Genomic DNA, 24,954 nt, shown 5'->3' on the forward strand with positions numbered 1-24,954 from the left:
GCCTGCACTGCCCTCATCGCGGAGCTTGGTCGGCAGGCTTCTGCTAACAGCCTTTTAACCTGTTCCCTTAACCTGTCGCCTTTATCCCCTTGGCTTTCAGCACTTGTTCCAGCCCAGAAAGAAGGAACTGCAGACACACCAGTGCTCAGATAAAGCTGAAATCCGCTACAGCTCGACTCACTGCAGAATCTGACTCCCTCATGTCTGGCATCTACCCCAAATTTAAAAATAGATTTTAGCTGCTTTTTTATCCATTTTATCAAGCAAACGGACATAAATCATAACAAACGCAAGAAGCTGAAGACATTCTCCCCATTGCCTGGAACTAGGACGTTGGTGATAAATCTTATACACACAGGACCAGTGTCAAATGTGCTGCTCTTGCCCCTTTAAATTCAGGGCAGCAGCTGGGACCAGAGAGGTTGCATGTGTTTCCCAGTTACATTGAAGCCTCAGGAGATCTGCTCCCTTTGGGGGAAAGAAAAAAGAAATAGACTAAGATGAATGTCTCAGAACTTCAAAAGAGCTTTCATTGGAGATAGTTTCTAACTATATGAAAGGGCAGAATCACATATTAGAATTTTAACTTCCTCTTTGACTCTATTTTGATTCTCTTCCCCGGCAACTCTAAAATAAATGATGAGGATTTCTGGTGGCAAATAAGCAGATGGAGCAGACCAACTGTCCGGCAAGGGCTCCCTTGTGCCAGTGGCTTTGCTCTCACTTCCTTTCCTGTCTGGGAGGCCCTGCCATTCTGCCTGTCTTCTGGCAAAGCCCTACTCATCCTCATGAGGCAGCTCAAATGTCACCTCCTCTGTGAAATGTCACTCCCCTTCTCTCCTTTCCCTCTCTTAGAATTAATCACTCCTTGTAAATGGGTACAACCTTTCCGGAAGGCAATTGGCAATACGTGTCAAAAACTTTAAAAATATTCACTTCCAGTAACCTTTGTTGGGAAATACTTGGAAACACAGGCACAGACGAACACACGAGAACAGCAGCTACATTATTTACAATAGTGAGAAAGAAGAAACCACAAAAGTTCAACTATGGGGGAAGACCAGTTAATGAGTAACTGTCAGACAGCCTTATAGTGAGGTACCCATGGGAGGGGCAGAGCAATGTTTGAACTGACAGATGTTTGATTAGTCAAACAGTTCCCTCGTCAGTCAAATGGGGATTGCGTAAGATAAGCAATGGTGTGCTACGCAGTTACTCAACCCATGGTAGTTACTACTGTCACCATTAATATACCACCATTAAGATGAAGTTTACAAAATATTGTTAATGTTACGAGAAAATGCTCATGACACAACGTTATTGGAAAAAAACTGAATAAAATATTTATGCATTTCCACTCATAAACACACACATAAAGAAGGGAATGAGATTAAGGAGTTTGGGAGAAATGGTGGGAGCATAAACTATGAAAGGGGCCTTCTATTTTGTATTTTTTTAAACAGCTAGCATCTATTTGTGCATGCTTTTTAAAATCAAAAGAAAAAATTCCCAAGTAACACAGTTACAGATCCAATTTGATTACAGCTATGGACATACATGCATTAAAAAAATCAGAGAACAGGGGCCGGCTCTGTGGCAGAGTGGTTAAGTTCGCATGCTCCACTTTGGTGGCCAAGGGTTTTGCTGGTTTGGATCCTGGGCGTGGACCTAGCACCACTCATCAAGCCATGCTGAGGTGGTGCCCCATATAGCAGAGCCAGAAGGATCCACAACTAGAATATACAACTATGTACTGGGGGGAGGGGCTTTGAGGAGAAGAAGACTGGCAACAGATGTTAGCTCATGTGCCAATCTTTAAAAAAAAAAAAAAATCAGAGAACAAAACCAAATAATAATAATAGTGGGACCGTAGGTGTGGTTTTTTTCTTTCTTAATTTCTTATAATGAATTTGTATTCATTTTATAATAACATCTTGCAAAGAGTTACGGCAATCACTGCTTCAGTGATGAGATTTGAAGCAGGCACGGAAATTTCTAAAACCGGTTTAAGAAGGGTCTTGCAGATTAAATTAAGGGATTTGTCTTTTATGCTGCAGGCAAGTGGGGCAGCCATGGGAAAGGTCTCCCCGGGGGCTGAGAGGAGACCGGATTAGGAGTGGATAAGAACAGAAGCAGGGAGATTAATCAGGAGGGAGCTGGATTAACAGAGATGATGATGACAGGGATCAGCACAGTAGCGCTGAGTAGGGAGGGAAAGATGTGGGTGGATTCAAGACACTTTCAGGAGTGGCATTAATAGGACCAAAGACTGAGTGAAAAGGGAGGTAAGGAAAACAGACAGCTCAAAGTCTCTGTTCAAGTTTTGGTGTCAAGCTACCTGGGTGAACTACCACTCACTTACACAGGAAATAATACGCTTTTATTTTGGGCCAGCGTTGTACCATTATCTGATTGCATTCTCACAACAACTCTTTGTACTATGACTATTATTTCCACTTTATAGGTAGGAAAGCCGAGGCTCAGGGAGGTAAAATATCTTGCTGCAGGTCACCCAGTAACTAGGGTGCTGGGATTCAAACCCAGCTCCTCCCTAATGACTCCTGAGCCTCGATGCTCAAACCACGAAGTGTCCTGTCTCCCAACCCAGCAGGAAGCACAACTTTAGAAGGAGGGCTGAAGAGTAGAGAAGAAAAGCAAAAGACGGTAATGTGTTCGTTTTTGGGTAAGTTGTTGAGTTCAGTGGGATGTCTAGGAGACAGACGGCCATGTGAGCTGGAATCCAGGGGAGAGATACAGGCTGGAGATGCTGTGAGTCGTCAGCATCCACATCACACACTAACGGAAGCCACAGGCGCGAATGGGGCAGGTTAGGAGAGGGCGTCGAATAAGAAAAGTCCCAGGAAAGCATCTAAGCAACATGAACTTTGAAGGGACAGGTCAAGGATAAATTTCTCACAGAGAAAACCTGAAGGAGCTAGAGAGATGGAAAAAGAATCAGGAGACTCTGGGCCAAAAGAGGCCAATTTCAGAAAGGAACAAGGGATTGACAGCATTAAATGCTGAGAGTCCTAATAAAATAAAAATAAAGATTGAAAAGCTGCCACTGGTTTTAAAAGTTTATGATTTAAAATTTTGATCCTTATATCCAAATAGTAATTGTTTTTTTTTTTTAAAAGATTTTTGTTGTTGTTGTTGAGGAAGATCAGCCCTGAGCTAACTACTGCCAATCTTCCTCTTTTTGCTGAGGAAGACTGGCCCTGGGCTAACATCCATGCCCATCTTCCTCTATTTTATATGTGGGATGCCTACCACAGCATGGCTTTTGCCAAGCAGTGCCATGTCCGCACCTGGGATCCAAACTGGTGAACCCCGGGCCACCGAGAAGCGGAACGTGCAAACTTAACTGCTGCACCACCGGGCTGGCTCCCCAAATAGTAATTGTTTTTTAATACATAAATTAGAAAACTATAGCACCACGCTTAATATTAGAAGAATTTTATTAATATTCTTAGGTTATAACATCACAACTCTTAGATTTTCTATCAAGAGTATCTTTTCAGGTTTCAATATCATTTTAAAAAAGAATTTTTCTGTCACTGATTAACTGACCAACTATTAGTTGATTTCAAAAAATAAATAAATTTCTACTCTAATGAGATGCAATTTTGTTTTGCTTATAAAATAAAAACAGACAAAAAAGAATAATATCATGTGGGAGTAATGGGACATTTAATGGACACTCTGACACATGTTAATGGGAGTATAAATTTCTACAATTTTTGGGAGGATTAATTAGGAGTTATTTATTCAAAATTAAAAATGACTCATATTAAGAAGGACTGGATTTACCTCTCGCCTGAAACAAGTTAAAAACCAGACAAACCATACAATGGTTTCAATACTTGGACATGAGGCAACGATGGATAGTGATCCCCAAGAGATGGAAAACAATAAAGCTGAGCCCCACTGTGGCCTCAGATCATTGCCTTGAGAGAGTTCCCAGGCGGTAGTGTGGTGACGGAGAGCCTAGTGGAATTCTGACAAGCAGAGCTGAGGAGACAGCACAGAGTCTGAGAACACTAAAGAGGCTAGTGTTTGCAGGGAAGAGTATCAGAGAGAAAAGAGCTACACAGAAGGAGAACTCCTGAGATCTGCAGAGTCCACCTCTAGTATTTAGTAGAGTCTTAATTAGAGTGTTCGTGGTATGAGGAAACTGCCTGAGGCCAGGGAAATAACTACCCACAAGGATTTAAAGGAACACTCCTCATGCTCACACAGGCCCAGGAACAGGGCCTAGTCTCAATAGCCAGTTAGAACACTTCGTAATTCATGGTGCGTTCTGTAGAGTTCTGAGAAGTGCCTCGCCTTAAGAAGTGGGGTCTAATTAGTTCTGGAATAAATGCTACTCTGGTTCCACCTAACAAATCTTAAAAGTAGGATTAGAAAGGATTAAGCTGTTTTCAAGTAACTTAACTGCATCCTAGAACAAAGCTCAAGAATATTTACAGAAATATAAAAATATCCAGCATGCAACAAGATAAAATTCATAATACCTGGCATTCAATAAAAATTTTTCAGGCATACAAAGAAAAATATGACCCATAATCAGGAAAAAAATCAATCAATTGAAACCCACCCAGAATGCATACAGATGTTAGAATTAGTAGACAAGGTCATTCAAGCAGCTATTCTAATAGTCCCACATATGGTCAAAAATCTCGAGTAAAGATGGATCATGTTAGAAAGGGACAGAGAAGATGTAAAAAAGACTTAAATTTAACTTCTAGAGATGCATACTACAATTTATGGAATATAAAAATACAGTGAATGAGATTAATGGTATATTAAACGCTGCAGAAGAAAAGATTAACGAATTTAAAGCATAGCAACTGAACTTATCCAAAAGGAAACACACAGAAAAAAAAAACCCTAAAAAGAAAAAGAATAGATAGAGTATGAATGAGCTGTGGGACAGCTTCAAGGAGCCTAATACGTATGTAACTGGAGTTCCCAAAGGAGGGACACAAAAAATACTTGAAGAACTAATGGTTGAAAAATTTTCAACCAAAATTCCAATATTTAATGAAAAGTAGAAATCCACAAATTTAAGAAGGTCAATGAACTCTCAAGCACAAGAAACCTATGGAAAACTACACCAAGGCATATTGTTACCACACTGCTCAACATCAGTGATAAAGAAAAAATCTTGAAAGCATCTTGGGTGGGTGAGGAGAGAGACACATTATGTAGAAGGGAACAACAAGGAGGACAGAACAACAATAAGGACAGGACATCTCTTGTCTGAAACAATGCAAGTGAGAAGACAGTGGAACAACATCTTTCAAGTATTGGAATTAAAACACTGTCAACCTGGGACTCTATTGCTAGTGAAAACACCTTTCAAAAGCAAAGATGAAATTCTTTTTCAGACATACAAAAGCTGAAATAGTTAATCCCCAGGAGACTTGCACTAGAATAAATGTTCAAGAAAATTCTTCAGACAAAGGGAAATGATAATAGATGATCTACACAAAGAACTGAACAGCACTGAACAACTTCAATGAAATGGACAAAGTCTTTGAAAGACACAAACTACCAAAGCTCACTAGGAAGAAATAGATAGCCCAAATAGCCCCATATCAATTAAAGAAATAGAATTTATAGTTAAGAATCTTCTCACAAAAAAACCTCTGAGTCCAAATGGCTTCACTGGTGACTTTTACCAAACATAAGAAATAATAACAATTCCAATCAAACTCTTTCGCAAAATTGAAGAGGAGAGAACACATCTCAATTTATTCTATGAGGCTAGTATTACCCTCAATCCAAAACCAGACAAAGACATTAGAAGAAAAGAAAATTACAGATCAATATCCTTTATAAATATAGCTGCACAATTTATTAACAAAGCTTTAGCAAAAATATAAAAGGTGAGACAACATCATGCCCAAGTGGGGTTTATCCCAGAAATGGGATAACATTTAAAAATCAAAGTAATTTACTGTATTAGCAAAATTAAAATAAAAAGCATAGAAATATCAATAGATGCAAAAAAAGCATCTGATAAAGTCCAACAGCCATTCCTGAGTAAAAAACAAAACAAAACACAACTCTATTAAATTAGGGCTAGAAGGGAAGTTCTTCAACTCTACATGGCGACTTATAAAAAACCTACACTCACACCTAACATCATACTAAAAGCTTTTCCTCTAAGATCAGAAACAAGACAAGGATGTCCACTCTCACCGCTTTTATTCAACACACTATTGGAAGTCTTAGCCAGAACAATTTGGCAAGAAAAAGAAATAGAAGGCATCCAAATTGGAAAGGAAGAAGTAAAACTGTCACTATTTGCAGATGACATGATATATACAGAAAACCCTGAAGACACCACCAAAAAACTGTTAGAACTAATCAACAAATTCAGTAAATTTATAGGATACAAAATCAATATACAAAAATCTGTTGTATTTCTATACCGTAATAGCAAATCATCAGAAAGAGAAAATAAGAAAACAATCCTATTTACGACCGCACCTAAAAGAATAAAATATCTAGGAATAAATTTAACCAAGGAGCAGAAAGATCTATATGCTATTATAGGACACTGATGAAAGAAAGTGAAGAAGACACAAATTAATGGAAAGATATTTCATGCTCATGGATTGGAAGAATTAATTTGTTAAAATTTCCATACTACCCAAAGCAATCCACAGATTCAATACAATCCCTATCAAAATTCCAATGGTATTTTTCAGGCAAACAGAACAAACAATCCTAAAATTTATATTAATCCACAAAAGACCCTGACTAGCCAAAGCAATCTTGAGAAAGAAGAATAAAGCTGGAAGCATCACACTTACTGATTTCAAACTATACTACAAAGCTATAGTAATCAAAACAGTATGGTAATGGCATAAAAACAGACACACAGACCAATGGAACAGAACAGAGGGCCCAGAAATAAACCCACAGACACATAGTCAGTTAATTTAAAACAAAGGAGCCAAGAATACACAATGGGGAAAGAAAAGTCTCTTCAATAAATGGTGTTGGGAAAATTAGACAGCCACATGCAAAAGAATGAAACTGGACCACTATTTTACACCATACACAAAAACCAACTCAAAATGGATTAAAGACTTGAACATAAAACCTGAAACCATAGAACTCCTAGAAGAAAAACATAGGCAGTAAGTTCCTGACATTGGTCCCAAAAGAAAAGGCAACAAAAGTAAAAATAAACAAGCGGGCTATATCAAATTTAAAAGTTTTGGCACAGGCAAAGGAAATCATCAACAAAATGAAAATGCAACCTACTGAATGGGAGAAAATATTTGCAAATCGTATACCTGATAAGGGGTTAATATCCAAAATATATAAACAACTTGTACAATTCAACAGCAAAAAAACCCAAACAAATGATTTAAAAAACGGGCAGAGGACCTAAATAGACATTTTTCCAAAGAGGACATACAGATGGCCACAGGTATATGAAAAGATACTCAACATTACTCATCATCAGGGAAATGCAAATCAAAACCACAGTGAGATATCACCTCACACCTGTTGGAATGGCTATCATCAAAAAGACAAGAAATACCAAGTGTTGACAAGGATGTAGAGAAAAGGGAACCCTTGTGCACTGTTGGTGGGAATGTAAATTGATGCAGCAACTATGGAAAACAGTACGGAGCTTCCTCAAAAAATTGAAATAGAACTGCCATATGATTTAGCAATTCCACTTCTGGGTATTTATCCAAAGAAAACAAAAACACTAACTCAAAATGGTATATAAACCCCCATGTTCACTGCAGGATTATTTACAATAGCCAAGATATGGAAACAACCTAATCTTACATCGATGGATGAATGGATAAAGAAAATGTGGTATCTCTCTCTCTCTCTATATATATATACACATACACACACATATACACATACACCCACACTCTGAAATATTATTCAGCTATAAAAAAGAAGGAAATCCTGCCATCTGTGACAACATGGACCTTGAGGGCAACATGCTAAGTGAAATAAGTCAGACAGAGAAAGACAAATACAATCACGTGCTGCATAACAATGTTCTGGTCAAAGACAGACCACATAAATGATGGTGGTCCCATAAGATTAGTACCAGAGAGCCTAGGTGTGTAGTAGGCTATACCATCTGGGTAAGTACACTTATATCATGTTTGAAAAACAACGAAATCACCTAAGGACGCACTTCTCCGAACATATCCCTGTTGTTAAGTGATGTATGACTGTACTGTATGATCTCATTTATATGTAGAATCTAAAAAAACAAACAAACAAAAAACCTAAATCATAGATACAGAGAACAGACTGGTGGTTGCCACAGGTGGGGGATTGGGGGAGGGGTGAAATAGATGAAGGTGGTCAAAAGGTACAAACTTCCAGTTATAAAATAAATAAGTCCTGGGGATGTAATTACAGCATGATGACTATAGTTAGTAATACTGTACTGTACATTTGAAAGTTGCTAAGAGAGTAGATCTTAAAAATTCTCATCACCAGAAAAAAAAATTATAACTATGTATAGCAATGGATGATAATTAGACTTATTGGGGTGATCATTTTGCAATATATACATATATCATATCACTATGTTGTATACCTGAAACTAATATAATGTTATATGTCAATTATATCTCAATTAAAATAACAAAAAACAGGAAAAAAAATGGTGTTAAAGACACTAAAGTGTAAAACTTTTTCCTTTCTTCCAAAAAACCCACAAAAATCCCCCAGATTAAATCCTTTAAAAAACAAACGAACATGGGGCCAGTCCCGTGGCCTAGTGGTGAAGTTCAGTGTCCTCTCCTTTGGCAGCCCAGGTTTGGTTCCCAGGCACACACCACTTGTGGCCATGCTGTGGTGGGGACCCACAAACAAAATAGAGGAAGACTGGCACAGATGTTAGCTCAGGGCAAATCTTCCTCAGCAAAACAAACAAACAAAAAACCCTGCAGGTGGCATCATACTTAATATTGAAAAATAAACTGATTGCTTCTCCCTAAGATCAGGAACAGGACAACACGTCCATTCTTACTTCTTTTAACATTGTACTAGATGTTCCAGGCAGTACAAAAAGAAAAAAAGAAGAAGAAATATAAGTCATCCAGGTTGGAAAAGAAGAAACAAAATTGTCTTTCTTCCCAGATGGCATGATCTTCTACGTAGAAAATCTGATGAATCTACAAATACGCCATTACAGCTAAGAAGTGAATTTAGTAATATCACAGGATAGAAGACCAATAGATAAAAATCAACTGTATTTCTATACACTAGTATTGAACAATCAAAAATGGAAAACAAACCCAGATTATTTGTAAAAACATCTAGAAATATGATATCCTTATGGATTAATCTAACAAAATACATGAAAGACCTCTACACTACAAAACCCTGCTGGGAGAAATTAAAGACCTAGATAAATGTTGAAATATACCATGTTCAGGGGTCAAAAGACTCAAAATTGTTTAGATGTCAATTTTCCACATATTGATCTATAGATTCAATGCAATCTCAAACAAAATCCTAGTTTTTTTAATATAGCAATGGACAAGCTGATTCTAAAATGCAAATGAAACTACAAAAGACCTAGAATACTCAAAACAACTTGAAAAGGAACAAAGTCAGAAGACAAATATTACCTAATTTCAAGATTTAAAATATAAAACTATAGTAATCAAGACAGCATGTTATTTGTATAAAGATAGACAAATAGATCAATGGAATAGGATCCACAGTCCAGAAATAGACTCACACATGTCATCAATTCCTTTCCAACAAAGGTGCAAAAACAGTTCAGTATCAAAAGGACAGTCTTTTCAAAAAATGGTGCCTGAACAATGGCATACACATATATTTCTAAAAAAGGAAATTTGATCGACAACTTGCAACATATACAAAAATTAACCCCAAATGGACCATAGAGCCACTATAAAATCTAACACTTATAATGCTTCTTGAAGACAATATAGGAGATTATCTTTGTGATCTTGGAGTACAGAAAGATTTCTTGGATACACCATGAAAAGCACAATCCAGGAGCTGCCCTCATGGCATAGTGGTTAAGTTTTGCGCCCTCCACTTAGGTGGCACGGGGTTTGCTGGTTTGGATCCCAGGCATGGGCCTACATACTGCTTATCAAGCCATGCTGTGGCAGGCGTCCCACATATAAAACAGAGGAAGATGGCACAGATGTTAGCTCAGGGCCAGTCTTCCTCAGCAAAAAGAGGAGGATTGGTGGCGGATGTTAGCTCAGGGGTAATCTGCCTCTCTCTCTCTCTCTCACACACACACACACACACACACACACAAAGTGCAATCCATAAAGAAAAAAATTGATAAACTGGACTCCAACAAAATTAAAAACTGTTAAGAGAATGAAAAGACAAAACAGAACTGGGAAAAAATATTTCCAAATCACATATCTGAAAAAAGACAGATATCCAGAATATATGAACAAGTATTAAAATTCAATAAAAAGAAAACAGAAAACCCAAAGAAAAAATGGGCCAAGATCTGAACACATTTTACCAAAGAAGACATACAGATCGTAAATAAGCACATGAAAAGATGCTCAACATCATTAGTCCTTAACGAAACATAAATTAAAACTACCATGCAATACCACTACAAACCTATAGGCTTAAATTAAAACAGACCATATACTGAGTGCTAGCATGTGGAGGAAGCGGAACTCTCATATATTGCTGATGGAAATATAAAATGGCACAGCTAATCTGTAAAACAGTTTAGCAATTTTTTAAAAAGTCAAACATACACTTACCATATCATCCAGGCATTCCACTCCTAGGTATTTACCCAAGAAAAATGAAAACATATGTTTGTACACATACATTCATAGCACCTTTACTTGTAATAGCCAAAACTCTAACATCCATCAACAGGTAAATGTATAAACAAATTATGGTATATCTGTACAATGAAATGCTACTCAGCTACACACACATACGAACACACCTACACACACATCTTTTGATACACACAACATGGATGAGTCTCCAAAGATTTAAGCTGAGTAAAAGAATCCAGACAAAAAAAGCATATATACTGTATGACTCCATTATATAAAATTCTAGAAAATTCCATATAATCTATGGTAACAGAAAGCAGACCATTGACTGCCTGGGTACCAGAGGTGGGTTGCGGGTGGGGCGGGATGTGTGGATTACAAAAGGGCACAAGGAAACTTAGGAGATAATGGATGTGCTTATTATCTTGATTGTGATAATGGTTTCATGGTATCAAAACATGTCAAAACTTTGTCAAATTGAACCTTAATAAAGCTGTTCAAAAAGTGAACAAACAAAACTGGTACATTTATACAACAGAAATCTATGCAGCAGTTTTAAAGCATGAGGATTCCTAAGAGATAGTGTTAAATGAAAACACAAAGCACAGAGTCCTGAAAGTAATCTGCTACCATTTGTGATTTTCTTTTAAACCAAAAAGGAGACTCAACCAACCCATCCGATAATTGTTTCTACATGCACAGAATAGCTCTGGAAAGATACCCCAAAACTGATGAGAGAGAGAGACAGAACGAAAGACAGAACGAGAGCCAGAGAAGGACGGTGGGTGGGAGGAGGAGAGAGAATGGGAGAGTGAGAGAGAGAGAGAAAGGAGGAGATGGGGGCTAGGCTGGGGTCTTGTGTGGGAGAGAAACGTACTTTTCACTGCACACCTTTTTGAATCAGGATTTCTTCTCCCACAAATGTGCCGCTTTTTGAAACAAACATAAAATGACTATTAATTTCATTTGGGGAGATTTGTCCTACAGGAACACTTGTGGAAATGCCAAAAGCTCTATCTACAAAGCTGTTCACTGAACCCGTTATCGAACGCTAATGAAATTGTCTGACGAAAACAAAAACTGGGAAATATTTATTATATTTAATATATTTTTTTAAATATAGAAAACAATAGCCTAAAACGTACACTCACTCACACACACCTTCTCTCTCCCCCTCACTCTCCCTCTCAGGAAAATCTGGAAGTACACCTACAGACTGTGGACAGTAACTGCCTCTGGGGATGGTCCTACAGGGGGAGGTTGGGGAGACAGACAAAGAAGGGGGAGGTTTGTGTAGTGACTGACTTTCTAAGTTTCTGAATTGCAGGAAACTATTTTTGGTAATATGTGTGTATTTCCTTTTCAATTAAAAAGTCACAATGAAAACTTTTATTTCATTAATTTATTTTTAAAAATTGGGCTATAATTGACATATATATAACTCAATGAAGATTTTTAAAAATTTAAATAAATTATTGGCTTCAGTGTGCAGGGCCACCATAATAGGTGTGAAAGTGTGTTGGTTTTGCACAGGACTTCAGACGGTACTCACCCTTTTCCGCGCTTCAGATTTCTGGAAGCACTCATGCTGTATGAAAGTAGCGGCAGCAGAAATCCTGGACGGTGGCACGTGGTCGGCGTCGAGCATGCTCACGGCTCGCTCCAGAGTCATCTCCATGTCTGCATTCCTAGACAAACAGTCACAGTTTCAGCAAAATTCCAAACCTGCTCCCTCCTGCCTATCAACCTGATCCTCCAGAGATGATGTGGCTAATATGGGGAAGCACCTAGAACACCTAAGTCTTGGCTCTTCTTCAGCCAAAAGAAAAATCAGCCCGAGATCAGAAGGTACAGGAAGCTAGTAGCAGAAACACTCCAGCTCTCGTCAGACCAGCCTCTGAAGATGTCACTGAATTGAGCAGAATCATAACATAAACCAGAAAAAACCTGAACTCAATTTAAAATAAATACGTGTAGTATGACAATTACATATTTAAAAAGTGAGTTTAAAAGCACAATAATGAGGCTGGCCCAGTGGCACAGAGGTTAAGTTCGCACGCACATTCTGCTTCAGCGGCTGGGGTTCACAGGTTCGGTTCCCAGGTGCAGACAGGGCACCACTTGGGAAGCCATGCTGAGGCAGGCGTCCCACATACAAAGGAGAGGAAGATGGGCATGGATGTTAGCTCAGGGCCAATCTTCCTCAGCAAAAAGAGGAGGATTGGCAGCAGATGTTAGCTCAGGGCTAATCTTCCTCATAAGAAAAAGAAAAAGAACTACTATAAAAAAAAAGCACAATAAGACTTTACATGGCACTTAAAAGACATTTAGTCACAGAGATGAAAAATTATTCCTACCCTGGTAATGTTACACCTGTAAAAGAAACATCTTCCCTCAAAAGTCATTAGATTTTTCTCAGAGCTGCTCAGAATCTGATATTTTCCTTGAAAGTGAGTTTTTAAAAAACCATTCTAAAAGTGTTCTTATTTAATGAATATAACAGTATATAAACTGTAAAAGCCAGGAAAACTGAGTTCCTTTTGTTAAAATAAGTCATGTCGGTGTGACAGAATCCATCAGGAAAGGTAATGATTAAATGCGATTATAAATATCCTTTTTCTTAAAGAAAACAATTTTATGCACATTCTGTTACCATTCGCTTTGCCACTGTAATGACACAGTTCATGTCTATCTAGTACTCTACTTTGGTCCTTCACTAATTTAGGTAGGTAGGGTGATGATCAGATCTGATGCAGTTTGAAACAGAGAGCATAATTTATGAAGGACAAATAAAACTGTTACTTGTAAACCGATAACTCCCAAATGCCTCATAGAACTATGTTTTCTTCCCCCCTTTTATTTCTGCCTGGAGGGCGACTGGGTCATGCAGTCGCTTGTCACCATGGATGTTAGCACGTTCACGCATAGCCTCAGAGAAACCACACTCCAGACGGCAACATCTTAGAAGTGCAGCTAAAGACATGCCTTAAAGATAACCTATGACCCTTCTTGGGCTTCAAAGAGGGTTATGCCTGATTCACTCCAGGCAATGGAAATTCCAAAGACATCCTGGGAGGGTGTTTTCCAATACCTGCCAGCAAGCACAGTGAGTAAATTCTCTCTTCCATCAGGCTAACCTGCTAATACATGCACAGATGTACAGATGTGAGTGTGTGTAATGTTGTGAATGGTGTGTTTGTGTGTGGGTGGGTGTGGCACAGGTGAGAGGATAAGAGTAATGGGCCTCATGACTAAAAACTAATACCCACTGTTTCCGAAACACATGTTCAAACATAGAAGTGTTACCTCATGAGTATCGGGGTATTAAAAAAGAAGCAGAACGGCTCCAACATCCATACTGAGAATTATATAATGATCTCATATTTTAAAATGTGCCTCAGGAGTCAATTTAATCGGTAAAAAATGTAGGTTATTACCACTGAAACCAGAATTTGAGTCACTTTCATTTAATATAAACACACCTTTTAAAAGAGATGGAAATATTTCACATGCATGGACTCCAATGTCTTTACAGAGAAATCAAAACTCTCAAAGTCTCAATCTTCGTAATAATTTTAAGTCTTTACCAGCCATCCCTTCAGGTGTTTTAACTGATGAAAGATCATTCATAACATAAGAATAGCCTTCTGTTTAATGCAACTTTTTTTAAAAGAGTCAGCCATTAATCAACTTCATAACTCATAAATAAGTCAGGAAAGTTTGAATTTCCCAAGCCTCTAACACCCACAAATAATTCCATTACTCTAATCCTTTATGCTCCTGAACATGATTCACAAACAAGGTCTGCATTCACTCCCAGCCGACCCAACGCTACTTCAGTTTATATGAAAAACAATCCCCCACTGAGCGAAGCCTTCCTCCACAAGAAGGTTGCTTCAACTGTCAGAGCATCAATTTTCTGTTTTCTTGTCGTCTGTGAAGTCCAACTCCATAACGTGCTGGCAGGGTATGTTCTGACCCAATCTGGCTCCATCTCGCCATCTTCAACTCCCTCTCTTCCCCTCCTCTGATCGACTATCCCATCCTCCAATCACACCAGACTTTTAAGCCTTCTCTAAACACTGCATGCCTCTTCACAACCCACTCTCTCTGATTTTTCTAGAAAGCCCATTCTTCTACGTAATTCTGATCCATTCTTCGAGTCTACTCCAATCACGTGTGTGCAGTCTTTCCTGTGCCCCTATATCCTCAGCTAGAGCTATTCCTTTCCTCCTCTCTCCTCCCACACCACTCCTCCCTCCATCCCTTTCTCTCTCTGTCTCTTTCTTTTCCTCCTTTCTTCCTTCTCTCTCATTCATAAGACACTTCTTGAAGCTTGCAGAAAAGTGGCTTGGAAGATGCAGTTAGGGAGGAGAGGATCGGGAAGAGCAGTTGTTCCCGAATCAAACATCCCCTGAACATATTCTCCGGAAGGGAATCTTTTCAACAGCCTGAGTTAATATGTTAGAATGAAGTCACTGTAAATTAAAAATGTAAGAGGAAGCATGTAAAACATCACTGGTCAGAATATAAGATATTATAGGGGAAAAAAGGTACTTCTTTTATGTGTGCAATCCCTCAGCAACGAGCATTCCTGCCAACTAACACCACAGCCCTGCCCCAGGCTGGTTCCCAGATAGCAGAATCGGGCTGCACCTCTGAAGGCCAAGTAAACACGAGATGATAAGGGAAAGCTCCTGTGTGCTGTTAGATGCTCAGGAAATGAGAATTCCCCTACCTCTCAAAGATGTTAAGTATGATGAAAGCACCACTTCGGGAAGATGACTTTGGAGTGGATACGTGTTTCTAGAGACAGTTTTAAGGGCACTACAGGAGTCTAAGCGGAGGCACTAAAACCTGAAACCGGGCTGTTAAAAATGAAAATGGAAAGAAAGATACAGTTGAAAGAGACTTGAAGAATCAAAGAACTAAAGAAGTTGGTAATTAAGAGGATGCAGAGGGAAGTTAATATGACATCTCTTCTGCTCTGTGCTACTCTGTCACGACCTTGACTGGTGATCCTACCAGAGAGCCAGTCTCTCCCCTTAGTCTCCCTCTACCACTCCCAGAGCTCACTGCTCTTCTGTTCTCTGAATTCCTGTAGACACTAGTCTGTACCACATAACCTAGCACTTGATGATGTGTCTTACTTTCTCTTGTATTGATCCTCTCCGAGACCATGATGTATCTCACTGAATTTTTATCTCTTATGGTGCTAACTGCAGTGCAGGATACACTGGAGGAAGCTAATATTCATTTAAGGGACCACCAGATCCCCCATAGGTACACAAATTGTATTTTCAGAAAAATCGGTCTAGAATTTTTTACTTGGTGATTTCTTAAACCTTTTTCATCAATCTGATTTAGAACAGGTGCTAACTGTCTCTCTTTTACTCCAATGTCTTGGTTTTCAGCGGCATTAGTAACTGTCTGACCAGTCATTTTTTTTGTTGGAAGGAAAGATCCATTGTTTAATACCTTATGTCATTACATAGATTTATAGTTTTATCTAGCTACTCTACAGGAATGTTCCACAAATGTAAAAGAACACTTCTCTACATGTGGAACTTTCACTAAACACAGTAAAGTAAATCCAAAAAATAGTGGCACCATAGAGTTGGAAATGTGAGATGATGCAGGGCAAGGGAGAGCAAAGCACACGGTCTCAGATGCAGGACTCTCAGGCGGCAGCCTGGGGAACTGAAATGAGCCCTGGGGCACCCAGAGGAAAGAAGAGAGGCAGGCATAGATGCCACTTTGATCATTTATTTTCCTTATTCTAGGAAATACCTCTGACCCCCTTTCCTTTCCAGAGAGAGCAAAATCTTTGAGAAGAGTTCATTTCTATGATTTCTCCAGGATGGCAACTTTGGGAATCATTAAAAATAGGTTTCTTGCCCTTTATTTCAAATTTCCTGATCCAAAGTGCTCCTTCTATTCTTTGAAATATAATTAATTATTCTAATAAAATTTACCCTGTCCATTAAAACAATAACCCGAAACAGAATGGTTAATATTTCTTCTAGAATTTGAGCAACAAAAGAACCTAGATGGCAAAAAGTGAAGAGTTCATATTTTATTCCTTCCTTAATTTATTCATTCTTTCATCAGAAATTTATACGATGCCTATCATGGGCCTACCTCTGTTTTAGGGTGCTAAGCATCATACAAAGATGATGACACTTACAAGTAGCTCGAAGTCTAGAGGGAGAGCAGATGAGTAAAGGAGTAACCACAACATATTCTTCTAGGAGAGACACCCACACAGTGTAGCTACCTGGGCACCTAAACTAGATTGTGAGGGGCGTGGTCAACAAAAAGGTGGTATGTGAGCCAAATCCAGATCATGACTAGCTAGGCAAAGCCAGAGATGCTGAGGGTGAAAGAGACGGCTAGCCAGCTAGCTAGATAATAAAAGAAGGAAGGGAGGGAGGGAGAAAGGAAGGAAGGACGGAAGGGAGGATGGAAGGAAGGAAATATATGAATGAATATATCCTCCATTAAGGGGAGTAAAAGAGGTTCCAAGTGTCTTAAGTGTTTGTGTGGGGGTGTGTCTGGGGATGGCAGTATTGAAGGGTAGAGGGGAGTATAAAGAAATGAGACTGGAATGATAAGCAGAGGTGAAAACATGGGCCTTGTGTGCCATGCTAAAAACCACAAAAACTTGGTGGAATTTTGGAAAGTTTATAAACTAGGGAGAGAAATCATCAGATTTGGGAAGATCATTCTACCAGTCCTAGGGAACCGTTCTGAGCAAGGAAGACGAGAGGCAGAGAGACCTATGCGTGGAGACAGAAAGAAAGGCAAAAATTGAAGACCCATTAAGGAGATAAAAATATGGCTCGGTGACATGTGACTGTGGAGGGAAAAGAACGACTTGCAGGTTTGTAAACGGTAGGACTTTAGTATGAGGAGATGGTTAGGAGTAGAGGGTAGGGAGGAGCAGATAAATTTAGTTTTGGATATACTGAGTTTGGGATGTCCAGGAGGCTATTAGAAATACTCAGAGCTCTAGAATTCAGGGTGGAGGATAGTGCTGAAGAGAAAACCTTAGGAATCACAGGATACAAGTGTAGTCCATAGGACTCTCTGAAACAGCGCCAAGATGTGAAAGAGAAGGGTTATGGGAGATGACTTCTCTGGGCACACAGAAAAGGAGCATCAGGGAAGACTAAGAAGAAATGACTGGAGAAGTGAGAGGAAAACCAGGAGAGGCTGGTACCCTGAAAACCAAGGGAAGAGAGAATTTCAGAGAGAGTGGTGTCAAATGCTGCCCTTAGGGTGAGTAGCATAAGGACTGTACATGTCTGCTCTGCATGTAGTGATAAGGCAGTCACTGCTACACTGGTGAGAAGAATGTTTCAGTGAAATGGTGAGGACTGAAGCCATATTGCAGTGGGTTGATGAGAGACTGGAAAGTGACAGGGTAGTTTAAGAAGAATGTGGGAGACAGAGAGATGGAGGAAGAGAACAACGCCAGTTGTTGGAGGATGTGGCAGGACAGTTTTATTATTGTTAAAATCACTTTGTTAAAACTGTGCTGAGCACAAATCCTAGTCTATCGAAGACATTTAATAAACTTTGAATTATCCATTTAAAAGACTTGATCAGCTTTTGCCTCCATAAATAATTACCTCATGCATTTTTCTTCTTTATAACTGTGTCCATATTGACAAACATCTGCTTTCTACAAAAAATGTTAGAAGTCTCATGCTCAATTTTACTTTACAAGAAATATTTCCTGCTTCAAGATTAGGTTAGCCCTGGGGGCCGGCCGGGTGGCACAGTGGTTAAGTGCGCAGGTTCCCCTTCTCAGCGGCCCCGGGGTTCGCCGGTTCGGATCCTGGGTGCGGACATGGCACAGCTTGGCAAAAGACATGCTGTGGTAGGCATCCCACGTATAAAGTAGAGGAAGATGGGCATGAATGTTAGCTCAGGGCCAGTCTTCCTCAGCAAAAAGAGGAGGATTGGCAGTAGTTAGCTCAGGGCTAATCCTCCTCAAAAAAAAAAAAGATTAGGTTAGCCCTCACATCTTTTATTACCAGTGCCTGCCTAGTCAATGAGCATACCGCACAATTTCACTTAAAGGGATGATTAAAGGTAACAACTTCCATTAAGCAACTTTAGAAATCAAACAAAAATCACATATTTAATACTCTACCACAAGGATATCACATCATCATTTCAGGAGATACTGATTTAATCATCTATCCATCTCTCAACCTTTCTTTTACTTTTTTTATTTTTTATTTTTTTGAGGAAGATTAGCCCTCAGCTAACTACTGCCAGTCCTCCTCTTTTTGCTGAGGAAGCCTGGCCCTGAGCTAACATCCGTGTCCATCTTCCTCTACTTTATATGTGGGATGCCTACCACAGCATGGCGTGCCAAGCGGTGCCATGTCCGCACCCGGGATCCGAACCAGCGAACCCTGGGCCGCCAAGAAGCAGAACGTGCGAAATTAACTGCTGTGCCACCTGGCCGGCCCCTTAACCTTTCCTTTAGTAACTTCCCCAGTTTATGAAATTTGTACTTCAGTATTAAATTTGAATAAGGGTCAAGTTCCACAGACTAAATTAGTGAAGCCATAAAGTAAATGGGAGAGACAAAAGAATGACTTTGAAAATTCAGTTAATTATTCAGAATTGCCAAAAAATACTCTCCAATCACTGATACTAGAATCAAAAAGTAAAAGTTTCAGGAAACAAAGGCAAGAAAGAGACATCTGGAAATTACCTGCCTTTGCTTAGCTCTCAGTCTTTCTATGATGGTAGTTATCAAAATCACATCTGAGGGTCATGCCTAGCACCAGGAATAAGCACTTTTGCCTTTTTCCTTCCTTAATTTCAAGGAAGGATTGAGAAAATGCAAGCAATTATCCAGTTCTTGGTCTACCTTGGAGCTAGCTCTCGTTCACAGCAGATTTTCACATAGCCAAGGGTCAGCCACCCCTTCAGCCAGCATCTAATTTGGAACAGATGGACTCAAAGTCACATTTCCCTGCAAAGTTGCCATTTGAACAGGTAGCTTGGCCCCTGTGCCCGAGGTAAATAGGCTAATCTGTCAATTAGGCAGCTGCCTGAAAAGTCATTATTTTAATCGCTTATCTCTGGAAGCCTTTCTCTGCAGCCCCAGAAGTGCCAGCTCATGCTGTAAGGGCTGCGGGAACAGAACGTGCTGGCACCGCCTGCGCTGCAGATTGAGAAGGGGACTCACCCAAGGTGGGAGTCAGTGAAAGCGCTCCTCTCCACGAGCATGTTCCCACTTCCTCCTGCTGCCGCTTGGCCAACGGTCATGTGCGTCCTCCTCCCGCCTGAATCGACAGTGACGCTGGGCCCGGCTTCCCGCACCGTGCGGGTGCTGTGGAAGGAGCTCTGATGCCAGGAGGCCCGATTGACCCTGTTCTGACTGATGGGCTGCAGGGGCACCAGCGGCTTCACCTGCCCAGCAACAGACCCTGAAGTCATGTAGTTCTCCTTCTCTAAGAGGTTGCCCATGCTGTAGCTGGTCCCAGGCCTGGGGTACATGAACACCAGCGGGTTGACAGGGGCACCATCAACAGAATCGTTAACAGACCCGTACTGGTACCGTCGATGGTAAGTGTCGTAGTGGCGATGTCTGCTCACGGCCCCAGAGTGGGTTAAACCAACAATTTCTGAGCGAGCGTATCTCGGGGGCATAAGCAGCGTGGATCTCCTGCTGTCTTGGTGCTGCAGAGTGTGCCCGGCCTGGCTTCTCTGGCTGTACTGGTAATCACTGTGTGAGTAATGCACCCTCTCAGGGCTGCTGTCTGGAGAAATCTCAAGTCTCCTCAGAGGCTGCCGCAAGGATCTTTCTTCCATGGACTTCTGTGAACTGTACTGAGCAGTTCCTCTCCCCCAGCGACCTTCGTAAGTGGCGGTGGTGCCTGTCTGCACAAGACAGAAATAAAGTTTAAACGAGGCATAAATCAGTTTTCATCTTCGTTGAAGACTAACTCTTCCAGGACTATTATACAAGGTGTCCATTTCTCGGAATCACATGGAGAAGTTGGCCCCTTTCTGGGTAAAAATCTGTTTTTACATAAGACCTGGTGGATTTGGTTGACTAGTTATTTGCACTGGAGTTTGACGTCATTTACAGTCCCCAGTTTTCCATGGCATCCACACAAAATCAATCTTCTCATAATTTACTCAGGAAATAGTAATACTTGGGAAATGATAATATTAAAAAAATAGTCTATGGAAGATTAAAAACATTCACATGGTAATCCGATAACAGGAGTTATATTCTTTGGTGTCCTACCTTGAGCATGTCATAGGTTTTGGTAACAGGGGAACGCCCGCCAACAAAATCATTTTCAACCAAGTGGAGGTTGTAGACATACTCAGGAACACTGCTGGTTCGGTGAAGATTTCCTACAATCAAGCATATATTAAAGTGATATAAATGGGCCAATCAGTAGTTCAAGACTGTATAACAATAATATTTTTTAAATTTAAGTAATTAAGGCCAATAGCAAGTATCAGATTTATATTAGTGTTTTGAAGTGCTGGTTTAACATTACCCTTGGATGTGGCAAATGATCAAAGGTTATCACAACATTCTGTATGAGCCTTTCAAAATAAGAGTTGAATTAAAAATTAAAAAAAAATTTTTTAAAGTAGTCATTTATTTGTTTAAAATAAATTTTCTTTTTGAGGAAAGGGAAGAAAGGAAAGAGGAGATTTTCACAAAAATCCAAAAGCGTTATGAGGCTGAAGAATCCGGGAATCATTCCATGGGTTAACGGTCTATACTATAAAAGTGCAGTTTCTTAAGTCAGACGAGAACTCTACTCCCAGGGCAGGAACTCAGAACCTTCCGAGAAGCAAGCAGGTGTAGGCAAGAAATATAAAGGTGACAATAAATATAATGGTGACTCAACTTTACCAGATAAGACAGGCTGTATAAACAACAAGGTGGGTCAGTGTGGTCAAAGAGAATACGGATCAGCTTGAAACAGTCAAGCCTGGGGTTGAAGTATTTGGCAACGGGACAGTTTGGCAGCAGAGGAAATCAACTCTGCACTGCCAGTGAGGGCTCCTGTGGAACCACCCGGCTCTTCTCAGCTTGGTGGTCTAATAGCCAGCCCCCTCTCCTGCTACACTGAGTAGGAGGCACCCCTTCCTGCTCAGCTCCATGGGGCCGACAGGGACTCTCACTGGATGCTTGTCTCCTAAAATACTCCTTCTTGCACACGAAATCAACAATCCAAAGAGATATATGCACCCTATGTTCCCTGCAGCATTATTCGTAACAGCCAAGATGTGGAAGCAACCCAAGTGCCCATCAACTGATAAATGGATAAAGAAGATGTGGCATATACATATACAATGGAATACTATGCAGCTATTAAAAAAAAAGACAAAATCTTCCCATTTGCAACAACATGGATGGACCTTGAGGGGGTTATGTTAAGCGAAATAAGCCAGACAGAGAAAGACCAACAATGTATGACTTCACTCATATGTGGAAGATAAACAAATCCATGGATAAAGAGAACAGATTAGTGGTTACCGGGGGGACGGGGGCTGGTGGAGGTCGAAAGGAGTAAAAGGACACACATTTCTGGTAATAGATAAAAATTAGACTACTGGTGGTGAGCACGATGCAGTCTATAACGAAATTGATATATAATAGTGTACACCTGCAATTACACAATGTTATAAGCCAACACGACCTCAGTAAATAATTGAAGGGACCAGCCTGGTGGTGCAGCGGTTAAGTTTGCTCGTTCCGCTTCAGTGGCCCGGGGTTTGCTGGTTCGGATCCCAGGTGCGGACATGGCACTGCCCATCAAGCCATGCTGTGGTAGGCATCCCACATATAAAGTAGAGGAAGATGGGCACGGATGTTAGCTCAGGGCCAGTCTTCCTCAGCAAAAAGAGGAGGATTGGTAGCAGATGTTAGCCCAGGGTTAACCTTCCTCAAAAAAATAAAAAATAATAAAATAAAATAAAATAAATAATTGAAGAAACTAATTAAAAAATAAAATAAAATAAAATAAAATAGTCCTCTTTGAGGAGGGGGTGGTTTGAAGACAGTATTGTGATCCTCTTGTACCTCCTTTATCCTTCTCCCACTTTTTATTTGTTGGTCTGCTGTAACCCCCTACTGCCTTACAAAAAAAAAAAGCTAATCAAAATAATCAAAGATCTCTAAAACCTAGGTAATTTCTAGTTCCATAATTTTAACCAAAGTTTCTTTTTCTGTCATGTAGCATTCTTTTAGAAATCAGAGGAAAAAATACTCTTCTAGGCTTCAGAGACTCGTGAAAGATGTTGAGAATACAACAGCCCAGGCAGTCCCTTTCCAAAACAGCTGGAACGTACCAACATACTCTTCCGATAAATGGTTATAAAGTCTAAATTTCATAAAGTTGAATAGATTCACAAGTTCTTTTGAGGGTGAAGGGGAATGGGGACTCTTGTTGCCAGAGAGCTAAAAAGTATGAATCCATCCCAAATTATGTTTGTATATGTGTCTTACGTCCTGGAGCCAAACAATCTGGCTCGTAAACAAGTTTCAGGCCTCAAGGGGTCCTGGGGGAGACAGCTGCAGGCTTGTAACTGTCACCCTAAAGACCAGATAAGTTGAGGGAAGCCAGGCATCTGCTGTTTCTAGGTGCCTGGTTTATCCACAAGGGCGGGCAAAAGGTCAGGCAGCCCCTTTATTTTTAACCTCGATGACAGAAAACGCCTGGAACCTGGACACTGACTGAGGAAAAGCAATCTTCTCTATGACCCCAGGGCAAAAGTGGTGAGAAGCCTTAAGGACTCAACTCTCCATGGCTGCCAGAGGCTCCTGCCCAGGCTGCCCAGGTGGTCTGTGGTCCCCAACTCCGTCCCCACTATTCCTCCACTCTCCCCCACCCCTCCCCACGGGCTATCAGGGAGGCAGGGCTGCAAGGGTCCTGGTGGTGTGGGAAAGGAGGCTAGCTGGGCAGGCCCAGGGAACATCCTGGCTCCAATCCTGAAGGGTCTGGGGACCAGGGTGCCCTCAGCACTGGGGATGTAGAGAGGGGGCAGGGGGTGGGTAGAGGGGAGTGCTTAAACTGGGCTCACTCCAATAAAACAGAAGCCTTTGCTGCAGAGGTTGTGTCCAGGCAGAAAATTTTTGGTCAGTTGATATATAAGAATCCAAATTTATTGTCTTATAAAAAATAGTTATAGGGCTGGTCCAGTGGCATAGTGGTTAAGTTTGCACACTCTGCTTTGGTGGCCTGGGGTTCGCAGGTTCGGATGCTGGGTGTGGACCTACACACCACTCGGCAAACCATGCTGTGGCAGTGTCCCACATACAAAATAGAGGGAGACTGGCACAGATATTAGCTCAGTGACAATCTTCCTCAAGCAAAAAGAGGAAGATTGGCAACAGATGTTAGCTCAGGGCCAATCTTCCTCACCAAAAAAAAAAAGTTACGGGGTATCCATGTTCAAAATTTTAGATTGCATGAACACTGACTATATGAAAGTCAGGGACAACCTAGAATGGGAAAATACTAATGGCATATATGGATGGTAGCTGGAACTGTTATTTCCTCTTACTCTATAATAAAGTGGCAGATGATGAAGGGTGCAATTTCAGAAATCCAAGAAAAGGCCTTCAGTGGGCCCCTCAGGCCCCTCATCGCCTGCAGTATCACCCTTGCTCTACTTCCAGGAGCAGAAAGATATTCAGGAACAGTTGATAGGGGGCTTCTCCATCTTTAAGCTGAGATTCCTGCAAGGATTTTTTAAAATGTGTAAGAATCTTTGGACAGGATCCTGTGAAATGGTGTCAAGAGAGCTGATCAGGGAGCTTTAGAATCAGGCCCGTGGAAGTAAAATGTGGAACTCACACTGATGCTGGGGGTTGTAAGGCTTTTTAAAGCAACTTACACGAACTCCTTACCTTTCAATATTACTTTTCTTTAAGGAGCTCAAAAATTATTTTATCTTCTTTTCAGTATTCGGTGATGCAGAGCCAGCTATTATCATCTCCCTTTATAAACAGGGGAACTTCAATTACTTGCTTTAAATTGCAAAGAGATTTCATAACAGGATGAAACTCTGGGTTCCTCCTTTCCACTGGTCTCTGCTGTTTGACAGCATCGTGGCTTTTCTGAAACTGCCATTTCTCAATGCC

General features: G+C 40.4%; 1 protein-coding gene across 2 annotated transcripts in view; it reads right to left on the minus strand.

The window, feature by feature from the left end:
• PKP2 (plakophilin 2) overlaps positions 1 to 24,954 on the minus strand; it is an 82,286-nt gene that overhangs the window by 45,760 nt on the left and 11,572 nt on the right. For both annotated transcript variants that reach the window (XM_070619367.1, XM_070619368.1), the window contains exons 2-4: positions 21,091 to 21,203; positions 20,023 to 20,717; positions 12,361 to 12,496 (exon numbers count right to left, since the gene is read on the minus strand). In XM_070619367.1, coding sequence (XP_070475468.1) covers positions 12,361 to 12,496; positions 20,023 to 20,717; positions 21,091 to 21,203 — 944 coding nt within the window. The remainder of the gene's footprint in view (positions 1 to 12,360; positions 12,497 to 20,022; positions 20,718 to 21,090; positions 21,204 to 24,954) is intronic.

Source organism: Equus przewalskii, chromosome 5 (genome assembly GCF_037783145.1).
Source record: "Equus przewalskii isolate Varuska chromosome 5, EquPr2, whole genome shotgun sequence".
In the NCBI taxonomy this organism is placed as follows: Eukaryota; Metazoa; Chordata; class Mammalia; order Perissodactyla; family Equidae; genus Equus; species Equus przewalskii.